This window comes from Antedon bifida, chromosome 7 (genome assembly GCF_963402885.1).
Source record: "Antedon bifida chromosome 7, ecAntBifi1.1, whole genome shotgun sequence".
Lineage (NCBI taxonomy): Eukaryota > Metazoa > Echinodermata > Crinoidea > Comatulida > Antedonidae > Antedon > Antedon bifida.
In genome coordinates this window covers 11,587,010-11,609,374 of record NC_136232.1, presented here as the reverse complement: position 1 = coordinate 11,609,374, position 22,365 = coordinate 11,587,010, and the positions used below count along the sequence as shown (strand labels likewise).

Genomic DNA, 22,365 nt, shown 5'->3' with positions numbered 1-22,365 from the left:
TTTATTTGTTATACACAACATAATTACACTAAAAATAAATAAAATAGATCTGTATAATTTGATGAGACACATTATGTGTTTACTGTACATTTTAGTTTTATACATATGATCAAAAGTAATAATAATTAGGCATACATATTACTAGGGAAGACATATTTCAATTTATAAGTAGCTACCAATTGTGCCTGTTATAGCATAAATAGGGCTATCAGAGTAGGCCTACTACTACTAACTTCTACTTTGGCATTTTCAGTGATACATTTTATACTATATTATTTCAAATCAAGTTTAATTCCAATAAAAAAAAACTACAATTTTCGCCTTTTTGAATTAAGCAAATTGAAAATATTTTATTTCAACCTTTATTTCAGTTACATTTTCATAAATAAAATATATTTTTTCACTTTTTTAAAAGTCATCTATTAAAATATTAGACTTAATTATGAATTTACAGTTTGACCTCTTGTCATATTTAAATTAGGTATTTGTTGAATAATTTGCTCTCCATGTGGTTTTGATCCTGTAAATGTACCGGCAGATCCTCGGACTATATGTCCACGACACATGGTACGCCGCAGCTGTTTTTGTGCTTCACGGATAACAGTCCGAATATCAAGGTTCGGCCAGCTTGCACGCTTTGTGGCTTCATTAAACGGAAATATTAAGTTAAAATCACCAATCTTTGCGGCAGGTTTTAAGATATGTTTACTTCCATTTGTTCGGTCAAACTTTAAGTCCAGAGGACCTTTCTTGGTGTTCAAAATTGATGCTGGTTTCCGTGAACTCTGGAGAGAACTTTCTCGTGATGTAGGTCGTGATGTAGTTTCTAATGATCCAGTGCTTTTTGAATTATTCACTCTTGTTACATTTTTATGTGTTTCATTCCTTCCAGTCTGAGTTTTCTCTACACATCTTAATGACTTCGTCTTTTGTCTGGTTGACTTTAAAGTTAAATTTAATTTTTCGTTTTCTCCATTTCCAGCAGTCAAATTTCCAGCTTTCCTGTTGGCAATTTTTGCATCACTAGTTACAGATTTTTTTGTCAATTGAGAAGTACCATCAGTTAAGTTTAAACTTGGATTCTCTGAGGTCACTTTACTTGATGATGTCACTGTAGGTTCTATACGAGGATGAATAATTTGTTTCTTGTATAAAACAGCCACTGTTTTTGGTTTAGTACCATTTGAATAAGGTTGAGGTGGTGCCTTCACATCTTTATTTTCATCAACAATAAATTCTTTACTTTTGCCGACGGGTTTCAGAAGAGACGTTGTACTACTTCTAGATATCGAGAGTTTAGATTTTGATTTTGAAATGGTCTTGGGAAGAGAAAGTCTTTTTTGTGGTGATTCACTTCTTCGCACATTACGATTAGTGGCAGCTCCTACATAAGTTGGTTTAGACTTCAACATTTCTTTTTGTTCTCTGTGATCATCAGTGAATGATAACATCTCAATGATGTCATTTAACAGTGCACTTTTAACTGTGTGATCTGTGGAACAATCTAAGCCCAGAGCTGGACTAAAGTTGACTTCAAGTAACCATGGTTTCAGAGTATTATCAATAAGAATATCAAAGCCAAACAACTCAAAGCAATTTGAAACTTTTGGCACACTTGTCGTTTGAGCGAGGATGGTATATATAACAATGTTCGAAATGCGTTTCCAAAGAACACTGCCCTCAATATTTTGCTGATGGAAGTAGTTTCGTAAAGTTGCAAAGCTCCATTTGCATCCTGGGCCGATGCGTTCTTTATCAGCTGTGTATGATGGACCTAGTTTATTAATACTCGTATTTGTCAGATGTGAAAATTGGTTGTTGATTGATGATAAATCAAATTTCTCGGTGCTAAACCGTACAATTCCTTCGTCGTAGATGTAAATAACAAGAGGATGGAAGCTTAGTACAACAACATAAACACGTAGATCAAATTTGTACCCACTAATTAGCAGAGGGTTCGATAAATATTTCTGAACAACAGCTGAGCAATCGTATGCCAATTCTGAAAGATCTTTAAACAAAAAGATTCCACGACCTCGAGACAAATCTGCAGGCTTACAAATCCAGAATTCTTTATTACTGCTATCTGATTGAAGCAGTTTTGAATACTCTGCTACAAATTTTGTGTAATCATTCGGTAAAATAAAAGCGAGCGGGGTGAAGTTAAATATTGACGCGCCATACACGCCTCTCATTCTCTTCATATTCCGGGCCAGCATATCCTTCTTCGTGATTCCTGTTGTCCGCGGAAAATGGTTGAGTTGTTGCCATGGATGTATATCGTGATAATCGGACAAACGGAATCGACTTGTTCTCCACCATAGATTCCATTCATGGTCCCTGTGTCTTTCTTCGTCAAACTCTTCCCATCCTTTTTCTAAGAACACATTTTGTATAACTTCTGGTCCAGACCCGTTATCATTCAGGCGAAAAATAAACGGATTAGGATTTGTAGGGCTCTGTGACTTTTGAGTCATTCCTTTACAGTGTGGTTCAATGCCATTAATCTGCTACTAGGCTAGTAGTTCAGACATGACCTAAAAAATAAATTATTATAAAATAAATTATTATAAATAAATATAAATAAAACAATTCAAAATTTGTTTTGGTAGAATGAATAAAAAAAAAGCCTGTTTTATATTTTGACATAAATTAAAATGTTGTATCAAAATAGGCTACATCCATATCCAGTTTTATTTAAAGTATTTTTAAAGTATTCAGCACACCATACATGATACAGCCTCCAGGGGAAGGGCTCACAGCCTCGGTCAGCTAGCCTAGCCTAGTTTGCCTACCATGAGATGAGGTCTAGGCCTAGTAGTACGTAGGCTAGGTTAGAGGAGTGAGTAGCCTACTAGGCCTAGCTAGGCCTACTACTAGGTAGGCTAGACTACAATACAATTTGAATCTTACCTTTAATAACATAGCCTAATATTGACTTTTTAAATTCAAGATACAGTACATGTTGAACTAGTAGAGGAGGCTACAAAGAAAACAAACGGGTATGATACACACACATGTCAGCAGCTGGTAGGCCTACGTGTGTGTGGTGAGAGCTACTTTTTTGAAGATCGATTACATAATAAATAGCATGGTTGCTAAGCAACCGCAAATCCTAATTTGATCGAGAGAGGGCGACATGCAAGAAGCCGAGCATTTTGAGAGTGACATCAAATATTATTATATTAGACTGATACCATACATATAAAATAATTTTACTGTAATACAAACTATTTAAATAATAATGTGCCTTTATCTGTACATCATCATGACCATATTGAATGTTGCAATAATAAATAGCCCTTAGCCCTAATTATATTAAATATCATGAAAATATATATCAATTTTAAAGCTTTTTTCTCCCTCCCTGCACTTCTTTTTAAATTGTCTTAATTATTTAGTGGTTGAACGTTCGTTTGTTCACAAACCGTCGTTTGATGGATGAATAATAGTTAATACTATAGAAAAGCAAAAAAAAAAAAAAATAAAAATAGCAAAAGACGGTCAAAGTCGGCATGGATCGATGAAGGTCAAGCTGTGACCACACTGAAATGAGGTAATCCAAAACCATCGGACCGTCAATTTCAAACGTACATTGAATTTAATATAAACAATTCGTCAATGCATTTCGTGTTGTACAAGTGTTAAAGTGTAAATTTTAATATTCTAATATAATTTTAATAACAGTTGACGTGTATTATTATTTATTTGTTTTGCTTGTGAGTTGGAAGGTATATAAAATAAAATTAAATACATAATACCGAATTAAAACATTATATACTGTATGCAAAATAGGAAAACTTTTAATTCCAAGAACCATAGTTCCTCCCTCTGCTGCTGCGCGCCAACACCGTGTCACTGCTGATTTTGGCAGAAAATGGAAAATCCCAACAGCCGTTAACTTGAAATGGGATTATTCCTTATTTCTAGACATTTAGACGTTATAAGCTTAACCTAAAGCAGGGTAAGTAGTTTGGATAATATTAGTTCTATTTTAACATTATTTTATGTTGTATTTTATGAACAAAAACTCGCTTTGAATTCGGGATGCTAGGCCTGGAAAGTACACCATGTATTCGTTCATCATACCGGGGGAAAATTGTCTCGCCGCCCTGAAATGTATTGAATCTCAGGCGGGACGAAGGGCTTAGCCTTAGATAGGGGAATATATGTATTTGATGAAGCATAGGATTATTGGTTTATTTAGATAACGCTATGGAGGAAATTTGACCGTTTGAATATTCGTTGGATTGATTTGCTAGGCCTACTTATTTTATTTCTAATAAATAATTAATAGTTGTCTAAATAGTAGGGAGTTTAGTTCAAGGTAGGTACCTAACATGAAAATTCAAACTTATTGAAACAGATCGAGTCATACATCAAAAAATGAAGAAAAAAAATAGAAATTTAATAACACAAAAATAATTAAAATTCGTCAACATGGTAATTTTTTATAATTTTTTTAATGTTTTTTTTTCATAAAAAATCAGTATAGGCATTTCAATGCATAAGAAAAAAAAAGTGTGGCAATGAAGTGCAATATTCTTAAAAATTGTTTGAAAATTATTATTTAAATTTATTATTTTTCCAAACATGAATCTACCTCTTCTCAACAACAACCAAACCCATTTACGTTATAACAACTTTTTCCCTACCCTCTGACAATTATTACAAATTGTCTTTCAGTCGAATTGATATTCACAAACATACTATACTTGCACACCCAAATCTACACCAGCTTGGGTAAAAACACGCACTCTGATTGGCCGCATTGTAAACTGACAACCTAGCGTACTAATATTCATACGGGTTATTGTTATTAATAAAAAATATTTATTTGCAATCTTTTAAAATCGCTGTATTCTAACAACTTTAGTACCAAAACATAATTGAATGTTATAAATCAAACATTGTTTTATTTTATTTCCTACTTTTTAAAACATATTTAGAGTGATTTAGAGTGAATATTATGTATACAAAGGAGTCTACATAGACCGTCAAAGGCCTATTCTTTAACCAGGGAGATACATACCTGCGTAACACTACATCCTATGCTATGCTAGGCCTAGGTAAACATGCGGAAAAATACAAAATTTCAACATCTAAAAATTCCATTGTAACATCTATCAATATACACAAAACTTATGTCAAAATAATCGTAATAGCATGTAGTATATGGACTGAAACATGAAAATAATGGACTAACTCACTTTTTATGAAAAAAAGACGTGTTTTGATGAGGTATATTTTTGAATCGTTGTAACTCATGAAATAAACATCAGAAAAAAGAAAAAAAAAATTCCCAGCAGTAGAACAACTCCCTGTTGACATTTTGGTACCAATAATGTCATCATTATCCAACCAGAAGTAATTTTAAAGATTTTTTTAAAAAAGGACCTTCAGCGCGATCTGAATATCAGGTCACACTTTTTTGGCGACATCAAAAAGGGGCGTGTCACCATAAGTTGCAGGTACCTATTCAAGGTATTAAAATATTAGTAGTAGGTAGTACAGTTAGTATAGAATGCAGGCTATAGAATAGTATGATGACTATATGATTGTTGTTATTAAATGATTGGGAGTAATGATTGGAGTAATGATATGATGTCATTGGATAATCATTTCTGCATTATTAGACATAGTTTTTAACACATCAATTAAAAAATGCATACAGTTGTGAATTTTTATAATTACGTACCATATGTCCTAGTGTAATTTTTGTACATTGAGGTGAGGGTTTTTTGCCCTGGAATGCTTGACCTTGATCTTGAGAATGATGTGGCCCCGTCTCCAATGAAGAAACAAATTATTTTTGAAAATTTTATAAGGCGAAAAATATGGACCAAAACGTCTCTCCAAAACTGCTTTGAATAGATGGATTAATATCCTCTACTAATTATTAAACCCTGTATAATATTTATGTTTAATGGTAAGAATACCATAATTACAACTTTTTTTCTGTGATTAGGCCTACTGATGTCTTTTTTTAAAAGACAAAATCTAATTTACATTCCTTGAATAATAATTTGATTAAATTTGCATAAACCATGACAATAAATTATCTTCAATTTATCTATCTAAAATTCTAAAACGATTAATTACACTACTACTACTGTACTAATGTTTAACTGTTAATTAATCTTCATGGACTATGGTGTGGCTTATGAAACGTGTCCTGTGTTTAGCTTTGGTTTGTTATTGATTTATAAATTTGATCATCAGCATACTGTAACTTAGGATCAATAAAGTCTCATGCTTACTACAGCAGCCTTAAAATAGAATGTATTACTAGACATGTCAGAGGCAATAGGTAATATTAAATGGAGTGATAATAGTGTGATTTTCTGTATTAGTTAGGTAATAAGCAATAACGATAATAAGGTCTTAATAGTGCATAATACTTTCTAAAGGTTTGTCTACACTATCAAACTTTATGTGATAAAAAAATGTGATGTGCCCATATATGGACATGATGATGTCATATCACTACCATATTTAAGCTTATCACTTCCATATTTGGGCACATCACACTTTTTTTGTCAATCTAGTTTGACAGTGTAGACAGAGCTTTAGTACAAAAACAAGTTGCTAGGCCTATATACTGTAATCAGGAATTATTCACCAGTAATAATTTATTTTTATTTTTTTTTCATATTGTTTATTTTGTAATTTCAGATAACAATCTGTTACCATGGCTACATGTTCTGAAAGCATTGGTAGCGGCAGCGCTTCATCGTCCTTGGAGGACGCAGACAGCATGGCAAACACTCTGGACGAACGGTTCCTACAATGTCCGATTCATCTAGAACGTTATGAAAACCCCAAGATGCTACCCTGTCTCCATTCTGTATGTTGCGATTGTCTGGAGCAGTGGGTAGAGAAGAAGGAAGGAGTTCTTGAATGTCCAGAATGCCGCAAGGAACATCCGATACCGGAAGGGGGCATCAAAGCTCTACCGGATAACTTCCATTTGAATAACCTTATTGAATTTTTACAGAAGATTGGAGGTAAAAGCAAAGGAACTGTTGAAGGAGAACCTGTAACTCATACTTGTGGTCTTTGTAAAAAGAGTGAAGAGGTAAATGTCCACCATTTTGTTTAAGCTTTAATTTTCAAGCATTTTGTATTTACAGTATAATATTACCTAGACCATGCCTAGACCCTTAAAGGCTATAGAAAATAGATTATAGTTATTGTCTTTTGTTTATTTCATCATTTTCATCATCATTGTCATTATCATCATCCATCACCATCATCATCAACATCATCATCATCGTCGTCATCATCTTTATCATTATCATCATTATCATCATCCATCAACATCATAATCATCATCATCTTTTATTATCAGCTTTCTCCCTCTTCCAAAGGGTTACTGACTGTCACTCACTCCACACCATCTCTCCACTTCTTTCTCTCTTGCTCATCCCAACATTTCATAATGTTAATGTGCTGGTCTCAGGGTCTTAAGACTAAATAGCTTGGTTGATACCTTGATTCCTGAGCATTTGGTTAAAATCTTGTGATGAAAGATGAAAGTTTACCAACATTTCACAGCAAAATGTTTAGAGGTATGATGTAACTTCAAAAAGTAAAGTTAAAAAACATTAATTGTGCATTTGTTTTATTAGGTTGAAATGTGGTGTGTGGATTGTGCCTTATACCTGTGCACCTCATGCATCCCAATCCACAAGATGATGGCAGCCGAACATGAAACAATCACCACAGAAGAATTTGATAAACTTACTGACTCCCAAAAGATCCATCTAAAACCGGTATACTGCAATAAACATCCAAAATTCAAAATTGAGTTTTTCTGCAAGACCTGCGAAGTTCCTGTCTGTTCAAACTGCACAATTGTACAACATAAAGCGCACAATCTTGAAGAGATTGAAGATACCTACAGCACGATGTCACAAGCTCTTAAAGAACAGATCACAAAAGCAAGCAAGAAGAAGGATTCGGCGAAAAGGGCGCTAGACACAATGCAACACGTTCAAGAAGAGTTACAAGATCAGCATATTCAAGCTTTGTTTGAAGCTGAGAATCACGTCGAATCTATCAAGGCGATGTTAGACATGAACATGACGATCTTAAGAATGGAAATTGAACAAGACTACAACAATAAAGAAGCGGTTATTGAAGCATGGCGCAGTAAGATCGCTTCTTTCTCCAAAGAAATCACAGAAGGAGTTTACTTTGCTGAGAACTTGCTTAAGTTTGGTAACTTTATATCAGTTACTACTACCTCTAAGCAAGCTTCAGTTCGCTTGAAATCTTTGATTGGTGAGTCCATCCCAAAACAAAACAAGTATGATTTCAAAGTGCAGTTTTTTCCAAACCATGAATTTCTGGATGAAATAAAAGAGATGAGCATTGGTAGTGTTGAAAAACAAAACAAATTGATGGAGAAAGCAAAAGATGCAACCTGTCCTAGACCTAAAAAGAAAGGAAGCAAAGTTGAAGAAGAAAATAAGGGAGGTGGTGAAGGAAAAGAAGAAGATCTTGCAAAAGAAGAGAATCCGAAAGATTTAGAACCTGAAAATGTACAACCCGCTGAAAATCCAAATAAGGAGCCACAATACGCACAGGTTAATAAACAAAAGAAACCTGCAAGAGGGAGAGGAAAGAAGAAGAAAAGTCCTGTTCAGTCGACTTCAAATCTGCCAACAGAAGGGGATGAAGCCTTGTCTGATGACTCCACCACATCTGACATCAGTTTCATATCAGATGTAGGCTTTACGTCTTACGCCAAGTCTTTTATAATAAATGCTAATCCAAAAAAACCATGCGTGATCAGCAAAGAAATACATCTTAGATTGTTGATGAAGAATGAAAAGAACCAACCTGTAAGGAATACCTCTAATGATAGAAATGTACTGGTAGAGTTAGAACGACCCAGTGGTTGTGGTAAACGAGAGATAATAAAGGTCAGAGATAGAGGTAGCGATCAGTGCCATATTAAGTTCACCCCATCTGATATAGGTATACATAAAATCTTTGCTAGGATTAATGACCAAGCCATTAAAAGATACCCTTTCACTTTGAACGTAACTTCTGGACTTAAAAGCACGTTCGGATCAGATTCAATGATCTCCGTTTCCAAAACCCCTTCCAGTCCTCATAGAAGAAAACACGGAAATCAAGCAGCCCCTCTTATGTCCTTATCTTTTTTGCCGTCTGTAATTGCTGTCGATGCTAAGCTCCGAGAACCGCTAGATGTCGCGGTGCTTGGTGACGGACGCTTGGTTATAACAAATCGTGCTTCTCGACGAGTTGCTGTCATGGATAGCAAAGGTGATTTCTCGCATAACGTGTCTGTACCACAAAGCGAAGAAAGTCCATTTAACCCTACAGGGATCGCAGCAGACCCATGCAGTCCAAACACGTTTTACGTCACAGATGCAGAAAGACATAAATTCTATCACCTAGATGCCGACAACAACCTGAAAGGGAATTTCTTTTCAAATGATCTTCAAACACCAATGGGATTAACAACCCACAATAATAGAATTTATATAGTAGATCACAAAGCAGCAAATGTTAAAGTGTTCTCCACCCTAGGCTGGCTACTTAATATTATTGGTAGACCCCCTCACAATATCTTTAAACAGCCGTGGTTTGTTGCGGCTAACAGCAAAGGGCATCTCATCATATGCGATTCTGCCGAGAGCAACGTGAAGATAGTCAATGAAATGAGTCAAGTTCTCAATGTATTCAGAGTCCTTAACAAAGGTAATCCTACAGGCTACCCCACAGGAGTGGCGGTTGCCCCTAATGATAATATACTTATTAGTAGCACTCCCAAAGATGGACCACCGCTTATCTATGAATATAATCCTGTGGGAAAATTCATAAGAATAGTTACGGTCCAAGGAGACAAGCTTAAACTCCCTCGAGGAATGGCGGTGGGTAAACGAGGTGCCAGGACTGTACTTTATGTGGTAGACATGCATGCCAATTGTGTAAGACAGATTGAATTGTAGTAACATTAATAAACAAAAAACAGTATTATAATAGTTAAATTTAGCAAAAGCATGCCAAGAAGTAAAGAATCATTAATAACATGATACAGTGTAATGTGTAAGCTGGGCCAATAGCAGTGTGTTAATAATACAGTCGCTATTGCAAAATTTGAAATCGTATTTCTTATAGTAGCAATTGTTATCATTAAAAAAAAAGATTCCAATTTTGTTTTGAGGTGAAGGCAGTTATTAGAATGCTGTTTGCTGTACATAAACTTTCTGGATAATGTACTGATGTGTGTACTAAATATTATATTGACATCTTTGGTACCTACAGTATATGCCACTGGAGGTCCAGTAATTGACCTTCACGACACTACCAATATATTGTTTATATATATTTTTTCCTTGTACAGTACATTCCATTTTGTTCCATTAAAAAAATGTATAGTGTTAAAAAAATGGATGTCTGAGTTTAACAACGGAGAGCAATATTTTTAATTATAGTTCTACATACGTCAGACAATCATTCTTTGTTTTTTAAATTAAAGAAAGAAATGTCCAGTTTAAGTTACAACGTGCTGCAATATTGTAATTAAGTCCTGTACTTAAAAGGACTCTAATCTTATTTTATGTTTAATTTTATTCAAATATGATTTTAAATCAGATATTCATTATTTCATCTTGAATTTTTTATTTTATTTATTCAACAGACAAATAATTTAGGACCCCCCCCCCCCCCCTATGTTAAACATTTCAATGCAAGTACAAAGTGTGTGCTCTGTTTGACTGATTTCATGCCGAAATATTAATAGATGTTGATTTGTTTATGAACTAGCCGTAATAAGTAGAAAGAAGAGTTTTTGGAACTGGAAATGATGTAATTTGGAATCATTTAGTTGATTAAAAAGAAATATTTGTTGTCATACATTTAGTGGAATATTCAATATTGTTATTTAATATTATAAAGGTGTTATATTGTTGTCATTTATAATAAACTAGATGAAATAGATGGTTTATATCAAAGAAAAGCCAATTCATGTTATGTATTGTAATGCATTTAAGTTGGAACAAATAAAAACCTAAAATGTTGGAATTTAAAGTCTTTTTTTTTAGAATTCAATTTAATTGCTGTTTTTTCTGTGGATTCAGAAATGTTGATGTAAATGTGAGAGTCACAGGTGATTTTTGCTGCAGACTGTTTCAGGCGGTGCATACTACAGGTTGGATTTTTTTCGCGAACTACCCCCAAGATAACTTCAATTATTGAAATTTTCTGCCAACAATGCTAAGAAATAAGATTTCAAGAATACAAGACACAACAAAACTTTCAATTATAATAGTCGTATATTTATTCCAATTTATAACATTTCATTCAATCAATCTATCCAGGATTGGCTTATCCTGTGCTAATGTACAATACTTCATACATTTATTCCATTACAACATTACATTCAATCACTGTGTGGGCACTGGGCAGGCTTACAATACATTGATTAAAGTACAAAGACTAAGCATGACATGACATACTTAGGTCTCATGGTGTCATCTAAAAAGATGTAATATTGCATGATAAAGCAAAATGATTTGTTATTAAACGGCAACTTTAAATTTAGAAGAAAAACAGAATTCTCTACCTGAATTATTTAGACATGACAATAAGAATGTTGGAATAATGAAATATTTTATCAAAGTAATACTGGAAATAATTGCTTAAAAATTATCTACATCATTATACAGATGTTTGTTAATAGATTTGTTTGCATAAATTAAAATCAAACGTAATAATCAGATTAAAACAAGAATTTTCATATTTAATTTCAGACACAACAGTCTTAAAACTAACTAGAATTTAATTCGTCACTTTGACGAATTATAGGTGATCATTTTTATCATTTTACTGAAATTAATTTTTTTTAAACATGCACGTACGTTAACATACGATCGGAAAATGTTGATGTATGCCATCCTATTATATGTTTATAGTGCTGAGTTGTGCCTATATGCCATATACAATATGTACAGTATATACTGTATATCTATATACAGTGTAGCATAGGTGAAATTACGGGACACACATGTTCTAATTTTTTGGCATGATGACGTTATCAAACTAAACTTTAAGATGACAATTTCGAAAGATAATTAATTGAGCAAAAAAATATAAGATTTGGAAAAAAATTTGGCACGTAGAAGCGCTGTGCGCGCTCTTTGAATTGTGTATAACTTTGACGAAAAATATGAAAAAACTACTTTTTCACTTCAACTGGCCATATGTTAACGTCACAACATCCGATAGGCTTAATTTTTATATGAATTAATATCTACATTTCATCAGCTTTCATAATAAATTATAATCATCAAGGTAACCTTCAATTCTGAAGAGCTGTAAGATATTCAAATTTACTGCGAAGGTGAAATTACACGGCCTACGTTATTCAAGTTTTTACGCGTGATGACGTCATTAAAATGAAGATAGTGTCAACTCATGATAAAGATAATTAATTAAGCAAGCACATACTGAAAGTTGTGCGAAATTCGAGCACACATAACCAAGATGCACTCTGTTGAATGTGATAATCTACACAAAAAGATAACAAATCCTAATTTTTAAATTCAAGTGGCCATTTGATGACGTCAAAACATTTTGTACGTAAAGTGTGTACATGAATTCATATCTACAACTCAATGGCTTCAAAAATCGGGGGTCATCTTGCATTCTGAAGAATTATTTTCATTTTAAAAAAGACCTATTTTTCACCATTTTCAGAACTTTTGTAAAATTAATATGCGCATTTTGTCATTTTTAACGTGCTCGTATAGCGTTATTTTAAGTCGGAACTGATTCAAATTTGGTGAATGTACTAAGGATGGTGAGTAGAATGAGATTTGTAAAAAAAATTCATATTTTTTACGCTTTTTAAGTATCGCGCGCGCAAAAACGCATTTTTGCGCAGTAATTTATTGAAACACGCAAATGGCCTAATTCATGCTCTAAATTGATCAAAACTTAATTTTGAGCGTTTTAAATTTTTAACGCGCGATATCACGCGCATGAACCTACGTGCGCGTGCGTTTTTATTTGCTAATATTTTTACCCTTGATCTGAAGTTTACGTGTAGTGAATTTCATTAATATGTGATAATGAATTATGGAGATATGATTGATAATGTGATTTCGCAAAATGGCGTATAAATGTCGTCACGGATGAGTGATCACGCTGGAAAGCTTATTAGGATTAAGTTATATTATTTGAAAGATATTCTGAAATTTTTGTAATCATTGACATTAAACTTTTTGAGATAATTGTTACACAAAATAGTGTACAGAAACAATAAAAAGAAAAAAAAAAAGAAAAATAATAATAAAGATTTTATACAATAACAATAGGTGATCATTTTATTCTAAATGATCACCTAACAAGTAACACTAATATAATTAAAATAAACACCCTTTTTTCAATTATTATTATTATTAATAATTTTTAAATAAAAAGAATTCTGATATCGCACACATTGCTTGAAATTAAAAGATAAAATAGATTCTAAAATATTTTTAAAAATTTGGGGAAAAAAACAACCGAATCAGTGTCGGCAAATTAAAATTACTTACTCATGACAGTATTTGGTATTAAAATACTGCTTGTAATGTATGCTATTCTATTGCACACAAAATTAACAAAACATCATTTCTATAATAAAAAAAAAAATGTAATTTTAAGAGGTTGCTAGAATATTTATTATTTCTATTATTTGGAATGTTATTATATTTTAATTATTGACTTCTGAGCTAATATTATATACAATAATTTAAACATAATAAGTTGGAGGAGTTTAATTATGACCAATACTTGACTTATGTTATTAAGTTTATTACTTGTAATTGTAGTACCGTATATCAATATTCAAATGTTTTTGTCCATCTATCAACAATACTATGCAGCATACATTGTGTGCTTAATACAGTGTAAAGTTCACTCTTCTATTTGTAATCTCAAGATATCAGATAAATTTAACTCAATTCTATTTATAATTGTTAGGTAGCCACATACAATGTCAGCACTGTAATTCAGATGTCAACGCTTGACCGTAAAACACAATACTGCACCATTTATTACCTGGGTTCATCTATTTCATAGTTAAAATATGACTTTAAAATGATATAATTAATATACTGTATTATTATTATTAATACACTTTAAAATTAATATTAAGAAGACATGTTTATCTACAACAATCAATATTATTTGTTAATAAAACCTAACATTTTTTATTTATTTATTTTTTTATTTTATGTCTTTAGGCAATGTAGCCAAGGATTACCAATAGTAGATTAATCACTGTCCTATCAGGTAGGTGGTACCTGATACAGGGGCTATTTTGTGAACCAGATCACCAGGGGGTAACATTATAGGCTTCAGTTGGAACAACAGGTAAACACAACATACATATTTACATCATATACAATATTGTGTAACTATCAATTTATTTAATCATTTTAGATCAGAATACAAAAACTAAAATGCCAGCATTCTGATATGTCTCCCTCTATATTTCCTTATTTGGTAATGCTCGTATATCTATGTTTGTTAGTCCTTTTTTTCAGCTTGATTTGTTGAATTTTGTGTTTCTTGTTTTGTAGCACTACCATTACTTATAGTTGATCCATATGTTGAACCTTTTGATGATACTGTCTCCGATATCATTCGTTTGCATAGTAGATACACTAAAAAAAAAGAAGATAAAAATCATATTGCTAAGTTAATTCCACCAGAGTCTTATACATGTTATCGGCAGTGTATTAGGGGTGTTGGATGGAGGTATGAACTGGTCATTGGTATAGCAGGTCAATTAAATTCTTGTGTTACTGTGTCTTATGGTTACTGTATTTGACTGAAAACTGTATTCAATCCATGTACAGGCGCAGATTTAGGTGGAGGCTAAACAGGCTTTAGGCCCCCTTAAAATTTAACAGCCATGTCTTTTAAAAATAAAATAATGACTATTTTTATTTTTCTGCAAGCCGATGGATCATTTTCAATATTTAGCACCCCCTCCCCCTATCTATAATGCTGGATTTATTATGATGGTATGAGGTAATGGATGTGTTGCTGGCAGGTCAATTGTTCTTTCTTGCATTTCCATCATGATAACATTTACAAATTTAAAAATTTGTAACTGACAAATGTATCCAGTCCATGTACTTTTTACTATGACTTTAATTGCAAATAAAATATATAGATATGTAATAAATAAAACTGTACTTGAAATGTTAGTGTACTTACCTAAGTATGTACAAATAGTTAGCACTAAGTAAGTATACATAGATCCTGTGTAAAGTAAGTACATTAAGTAGTAAGCAAATGGTGTAAATAGTAGAGTAGACCAGAAGAGTACAACTGACACCGGACCACTGTTGGTTTTTAACGTCAATGGTTTATATTTTCCCTGGTACCCGTCCAATGTGCCATGTTCATGAAAATGGTTCACTGCTTCATCCTGTCATAAAACATAGTATATTGACTGCTTAGAGGTGTATTATAACAGTTGAGATCCCCTGAGGGAATTATATTTTTCTTGAAGGACTATACGTATAACCGACCTATTTGTCTGTTATAACATTTTGGATGCACTGGAATGGTAGTCATGTTCTAGTATTTACTAGGCTATATTTCATATTATACAGATATTGCCTGCTTAGAGGTGAAATATAAGATTTGACATCCCCAAGGGAATGATGTTATGTTCGAGGGAATATATATTTCCCTCAGCTGCGCTTCGGGAAATATATAATTCCCCGAGGGGATGTTAAATCTTATATTTTACCGATATAAAAGGTGATATCTGTTATATTACATAGCCAACAACAAGTAGAATATCTGCTGGGTAGCTAGACTAGGCCTCCTTTTTGTATTTTGTATGTAAACAAGCTGCCTAGACACCTTACCTTGCGAAGAATAATATACAGATAATTACTGATTAATGATTCCTTGGCAATAAAATATTCACTAGCCTAGGTTGTTTAAATAATAACAGAAGAATTTCCATCAATAAGCCTACATTAATAATAATAATATTATCAGGTAGGCCGAATAAATAATAATTCGTCTTCTTCGAGCCGCGCCAAATCACCGGATGTTCAGTGCGTCGAGCACGTACCGGTTACTACTGTGAGTATTAACCAATCACATCACATCTACGGAGGACTAATAACAAATGAGGGCGCTATGTATGCATAGTTTAAATAGTTTAGTTGATTAATTTCTTCAAGCAAGTTCCGTGGCGCAGCGCATGAAGCGCATCTTGTGATGGAGACTTGACAATTTCATCGCGAGTTCAAGACCCAGTATATGACTCGCAAACGCGAGTGTTGCCACACGAAAATTACACAGTCAATATCATCGTACTCGAGAATTTGCTGGATTTACGATCCTCACAGCGGTAGTCATGTGATGCACTTTCAACCAATCACGTACACGTATTTACATAGGCTATGTAATATAAAATTATACTGACTGCAAAATGTCTACACAGTGGCACTTTGTTCTAGTAGAGTTTAAATATTATATCTTTTAACACAAAATCCTAGTTATAAATAATTGATGTTTAGCTGTTAATAATTATTTCACCTTTTCTTGATATAGTTTATGACAGAATGCTGCGCTATCATCATCATTATCTGTTGGTATATCTTCTGCAGGTATTCTCCTATACACAATAACAAAAATGTTAAATAAAGCTAATATGCAGTGTTTTGGTTTAGGTTGGAATGTTTAAATTTGGAGAGGATAGTAAGTATATTTCATTTGATGCTCTTCCATAATCAATCAAAAATGCCAACTTTATTGACATCTTTAAACAGTTGCTGAAAACCTCTTTCGCATAGCACATAGCACACGTAATTTCTACATAGATCAAGCCTTGTGGTCGTAGTGCTTTAGAGAAAATTTATTTTGGTTAGGCGCAATACAAAAGACAATTATTATTACGGTAGTATTATTATTGGGATTTTGTAATGAACTTTTTGGGAAAGAAATAGGCTATTTACAAGTTTGCAGGTTGGTTAAATTGACTGCTCTGCTGTTCACATTTTTGATTTGTTTTTGATACAATAAAATATGAAATAAAAAAAACATTTTTTTTATTAATAATTAATAAAATTTTAAAAAAAGGAAGAATAAATGTACTTACTTTACTAATAGATGAAATTTTAGCTTTTTAGCTGACATTACTTGCATAAATGTTGGGTCGTCTTTACAACATAATGTTACATCATACACAGCAGGAACTGTTGAAAAATGAAGATATGTTACTTATTACTTAATAATGTAGCTTGTAGGTGCTCAACTTCAAATTCCATTGTCCTGGGTTCGAGTTTAAATTCTGGGCATGTGGTGCAGTGTGTTGGACGTTGGATTACTGATTGTGAGGTCGAATCCAACTCTCGCCGCATTGCTTGTGTCCTTAGGCAAGACACTTACGTTTCCCTCTCTCCACCCAGGTGTATACATGGGTACTTGGTTAGGTGAAGACACAACTTTGCGCTGATTACTAGCTGCATTATGGGAGTATATGTTTCCACACGTGATTAATCCAAAAAATGGCCGGGGTAATAATGTGAAGTATTGTGCAATAAGCGCTATACAAGAACGAATATTATTATTAGTCTAAAAAGCTAGTAAATTCTCTCTTAATAAATAGATATTTGTCCACTATAAACAATATGGAGCATTAAAAGTTTATTTCTCTCATTCTCAGTTGTTTTGTAACTTACCAACGCCCTTCATCGCCTGCGTTATAACTGAGAATCCTTTGGTACGTGGTAATAAATGGTGATTTAATTCCTTCAGTCCTTTCTCCCTTGCAACCTCGTTTGCTTTCTCTTGTTTTTGTTTTGTAAAGCGGGTGCCTTCGCAAAATAGTAACATCTAATAAATAACAACATTTACGTTACTACTTTCAATGTACCTCAGGTACAGTAATAAATAACAACATTTGCGTTACTACTTTCAATGTACCTCAGGTACAGTGTAGTTTTCATAATAATAAGTTTATTCTTAAATAGTGCATAATAACTCTCAAAGAACTAGAACTTTATGGAAGAAAAGTACTAAAATTTTGTATGAAATTTCTATATGATGCATTTTTATGAGCTAAATAAAAAAAAATTAAGGATAGCTTTATATAAATATATAGCTATCTTTATATACATTGAATGTTAAAAATGACCAGTTGTTAAGTTACATGTGATTACTGAAAGACTTCAGAAGACATTAATCTTATTGCACTAAATTGTCCATTATCTCTTTGTGTTTATACAGTACATAGAGTAATTCAGTACTACAATAGTAGTAGTAGGATATCAGGTCAAACAAACCATTATCATTGTTTGTTCTCAAAGTCAAGAAACTTGAAAGTCATTGAAGGTCAGTGCACTATGACATTGACAACTCATCTTCTAGGTTTATCCTATAATTCATTTTAGGGAATACTGAATTTTACTACAATGCATTACACACAGAGTACATGCATTTCAACACCACGAAAGGTCATGGTTGCAATCTTGTTCACAAACAGTATTTTTCAAATTCGCAAAAGCTTTATGTTGCGAAAATGGTCGGTGTAACCAATTTGTGAAAGTTTATGTATTGTACTGTTTTTGTCATGTTTTTATTGTCATTGTCCGTTTGATATGTAAAAGGTATACCATAAAAACCAGCTTTGCTCTTTTGTTTTTTTCCCTCCATTTTTGCTTTATGTTTAGCACTTTTCTCATCAAATTATCTTATAAAATGCATTTTGGAAAATAAAGTGAAACTTGTTGTGAAAGTTTCTGGTTTTACAGTACTCAAGGTCACATTATAAGACAATACATCATAATCTATTGCTCTAAAAAAACAGGACTCATTTGTAAAATAGGTGCAATATCTATACCTGACATTGGCCCTGTTTCTGCTGCCAAGAAAATACCGTATTTAATACGGTATTTTTTGAATACCGTATTTATACCGTATTTTTTTGGCAGCAGAAACTGCGCTCATAAAAAAAATACCGTATTTTGTATACTGTATTTTCCCCACAAAATTTGTGGATAAAATACGGTATTTACAAATTTATACCGTATTTTTTGTACCCTTTTCTGCTACCAATAAAAAATACCGTATTTTTTTTGACCTGCGACATGAGGTCAACATCGTGTTTTTATTTTCTGTCACTGTCAGCTGTTTTACACACGTGTATAGATATATTCGGCGAAAATGTGGAGCGAAGACGTCACAGTATTTACTATATAAATCTGTGTGGGGAGGGAGGAGGGGGCAAAGCTAAAATGTCCGGCCAACTAAAAGGTAATAAAAGGGACAACCACATTTATAAAGGAGTACGGAATAGACTTGTCTCCAAAGCAAGAGTAAACTCAAAGCTGAAGAGCCTGCGAAAGCAGTACAATTAACATTGCAAAAGAAATAACTCGGGGAGGGAACGAATTACTTGTCTCCATTACGATGTTTTCTGTGCTCTCACAACATCTCTATCACTAGGGCTAGGCTGTTGAAAGTGAGGCGTACAACTTCCTTTATTACGACTTTTAATTGTCGACCAAATAAAAATGAATGGCAATTTGGGTAAAAAGGATGAATTTTAATACGACCCAAGAAGTATTGTTAGCAGAAACGTGGTACTAAAAAATACGGTATAAAAAATACCGTATTTTATACCGTATTTTGAGCAGTTGCAGCAGAAACAGGCCCATTGATATGTTTTTTTTTTATCCTGTATAAATATGTTTTTAAATAAATAAATTCCAACACAACTTACCCAAGATTTCAATGGATAATCTTTCAATATACTAATTCCATCAACCAAAGCCTTTCGATCTTTCTGAAAATTCCTTTTCAGAAAGACCATCTCAATCAGAGAAAAGCCCCAACCTACAATTGGAATATATTTCAATTCTTCTTTCACAAAAGATTTGGACGACTGAAAAGAAAAATAGTATGTTTATTTTTCTTTTTTTTTTAAAATAAAAGCAAAATGGAATGCGAGGTACGGAAGAGATACCAAATTTGAGTGTTAATTTCTACCACTTACCCCTAATATACCAAACTTTTGACATGTTGACCACGTCACTAAAAAATCGACATCAAAACGATGATTCATAACGATGAGGGAGTGCTCTTTCGCTAAATAATCTACTAGTTTTCCGTCATGGTAGAAAATGATTTCTGCTTTTGCCCAGTGGTCAAACAAGAAGACCATTTCTGAAAAAGAATAGTTTTTGTATTTTATTTATGTTTTCTTGTGCACATGCACTAAAGCATGTTTTCTGTGAATTACCTGCCAGCAAAAATAACAAAAGACATTGTTAATAATATGAAACCATGTGTTCAAAATTAGTATCATCATTTAAATGTATATGTACCTACAGTATGTGAAAGTGTACATTTAAAAATACACATTTGGTTTAGTTATTTTATTTTTATTTATTCAATTTCTGCCATATACAATACATAGAAAAAACTAAACAAATATATAAAAGGCAAGGAAAGACCAAACAGGTGCTATTCTAAACACCTATGCTAGTTGGTCAACCCAGAACAGAGCACAAATAAACCAACAAGAAAAACAAAATTACAATTTAAATTCTACAATTAATTTAAGGAATCACATGTGGTGTGAGCGGTAATGATTAAGCATTATTTAATTTTTTGTTAATTTCAAACTTTGGAGTCAACTTTATCTATGTTGTATTTGTATAGGGCTGAGATTTTGTGGTCATGATGTACCCATTTGGAGTCACCTTTATCTATGTTGTATTTGTATAGGGTTGAGATTTTGTGGTCATGATGTACCCATGTGTACCACATTTTGATTCTAAGTTTAAAAATACCAAAATATTTAATATTGACTTAATGATTTCTACTTAAATAGAAAGCATATGCACTTAAAAATGTTGATATTAATTAATAATTAATTGAGCATAAGATAAACTATTATTGAGTAACAAAGAAATTATGTTTAAGAATGTACTTAAGTTCAGATATTATTTTTAAAATGTAACAGTTTTTTTTTTTACTGTATTTTATTCTAAGTGTGCATACGAGTAGCATAAAGATATGTGCTCTATTTAGACACAATCTTACAAACTTGTCTCCACTTGAATTTTGAAATTTTTTTTTTGTACATGGACAAACACAACTGAAAACTTAACTTACGGACCCAATGTTGGTATGCCAAAACACAAACACAACGTCTATATAGATTTTTACTAAACGGCCAGATAACTAAGCAGCAAGCCTGCAATATCCATATGACGACACCACTAACAAGGAATGTGTAGCCTACAATTAGCGGTACGATGTAAGTCTTCTGAATGATGGACAATAGTGACATGATGTGACTCTTCTTGTAAATGTTACTCAAATTAACATATACCGATAGATTAGTCTGTACTTTGATCACTTAGATGACTATGCTGAAATAAAGTAAAAATTTAGAGAACTTTTAATTTAATATTGAATTGTGTCATCAAGACTTATTCAATATATTATTTATTTAAATAAATACATATTTCAAATTTCTTTGTTTATTCAAGTTTGTTAAATTATTAGCACTTCCTCAAACTTGAAAGCAAAAAGATAACAAAGAACAAACAACAGCTATTAAACAGGTTCCTGGAAAAAGAAACATTTTATTTTTTATAGTTTCATATTATTTCCTGCACGATTTCATATAAATATAGTATTGCCATAAATAAGATTATCAAAGAAAATAAAATAATAAGTAAAATGTATACAACCCCCACTTATTAAATCACAATGTTTTATTCGTCTTAAAATATTTGTTACAAAAATATAGGCCTATGTCTACAGTCTTTCTAGGGTTACTCTACCTAAACTAGGCTATTTCAGGGCTTAGGCCCTGTGCGACTATACTCTTTTGTTGCACATGGTCATGATAAGCTAGGCTGTATAGGTTTTTTTAACTTTTAGGCGCCCTTTGGCTAGTGTAGTAATACCTATATAGTACTACTACTACGTACTCTTACTAGCTAGGCCTTTTCAGTAGGCCTACTACTACTAGTAGAGGCTAGGCGTTAGTAGAATGATGTTTGTAGTATTTTTTATTCTAATCTATATATAACCAATCTCGAAACAAAACATAATATTTCTAGATTTACCTGTCACTGTATTGTTTCTTTTACTACTCGCTAGCACGCTTCTTACCACCAGAAATTCCAGGCTCTCAACAAAAACGATGTGGTGTGTGATGTGATCTGGATCGGGTGACCTTTGTTTTTGTGTGGTGTGTGTGAAAAAAATGTGAATGATTGACATGACGATAGTCTACCATGTACAGTCGTGTATATGGTTAGACTTTCATACAGACGTACAGTGATGGAA

At 32.8% G+C, this 22,365-nt stretch overlaps 3 protein-coding genes across 3 annotated transcripts; 1 reads left to right on the top strand and 2 right to left on the bottom strand.

Annotated features, from left to right (window-relative positions):
• Positions 1-39: 39 nt before the first annotated feature.
• LOC144847526 (putative tubulin polyglutamylase TTLL2) lies at positions 40-3,047 on the bottom strand. The gene is made up of 2 exons (XM_078703928.1): positions 2,914-3,047; positions 40-2,537 (listed from the first exon to the last, which is right to left on the bottom strand). The coding sequence occupies exon 2, from the start codon at positions 2,475-2,477 to the stop codon at positions 441-443; it is 2,037 nt and encodes a 678-aa protein (XP_078560054.1). The 5' UTR covers positions 2,478-2,537; positions 2,914-3,047; the 3' UTR covers positions 40-440.
• Positions 3,048-3,859: 812 nt separating this feature from the next.
• LOC144847572 (uncharacterized) lies at positions 3,860-11,053 on the top strand. The gene is made up of 3 exons (XM_078704003.1): positions 3,860-3,964; positions 6,676-7,078; positions 7,632-11,053. Exons 2-3 carry the CDS (start codon positions 6,692-6,694, stop codon positions 9,984-9,986), a joined length of 2,742 nt encoding a protein of 913 aa, XP_078560129.1. The 5' UTR covers positions 3,860-3,964; positions 6,676-6,691; the 3' UTR covers positions 9,987-11,053.
• Positions 11,054-13,693: 2,640 nt separating this feature from the next.
• On the bottom strand, positions 13,694-22,281 carry LOC144847583 (1-acyl-sn-glycerol-3-phosphate acyltransferase gamma-like). Its single transcript, XM_078704017.1, has 9 exons — positions 22,143-22,281; positions 21,178-21,437; positions 20,054-20,223; positions 19,781-19,942; positions 17,739-17,892; positions 17,156-17,252; positions 16,594-16,672; positions 15,250-15,463; positions 13,694-14,690 (listed from the first exon to the last, which is right to left on the bottom strand). Exons 2-9 carry the CDS (start codon positions 21,353-21,355, stop codon positions 14,554-14,556), a joined length of 1,191 nt encoding a protein of 396 aa, XP_078560143.1. The 5' UTR covers positions 21,356-21,437; positions 22,143-22,281; the 3' UTR covers positions 13,694-14,553.
• Between the last annotated feature and the right edge of the window lie 84 nt (positions 22,282-22,365).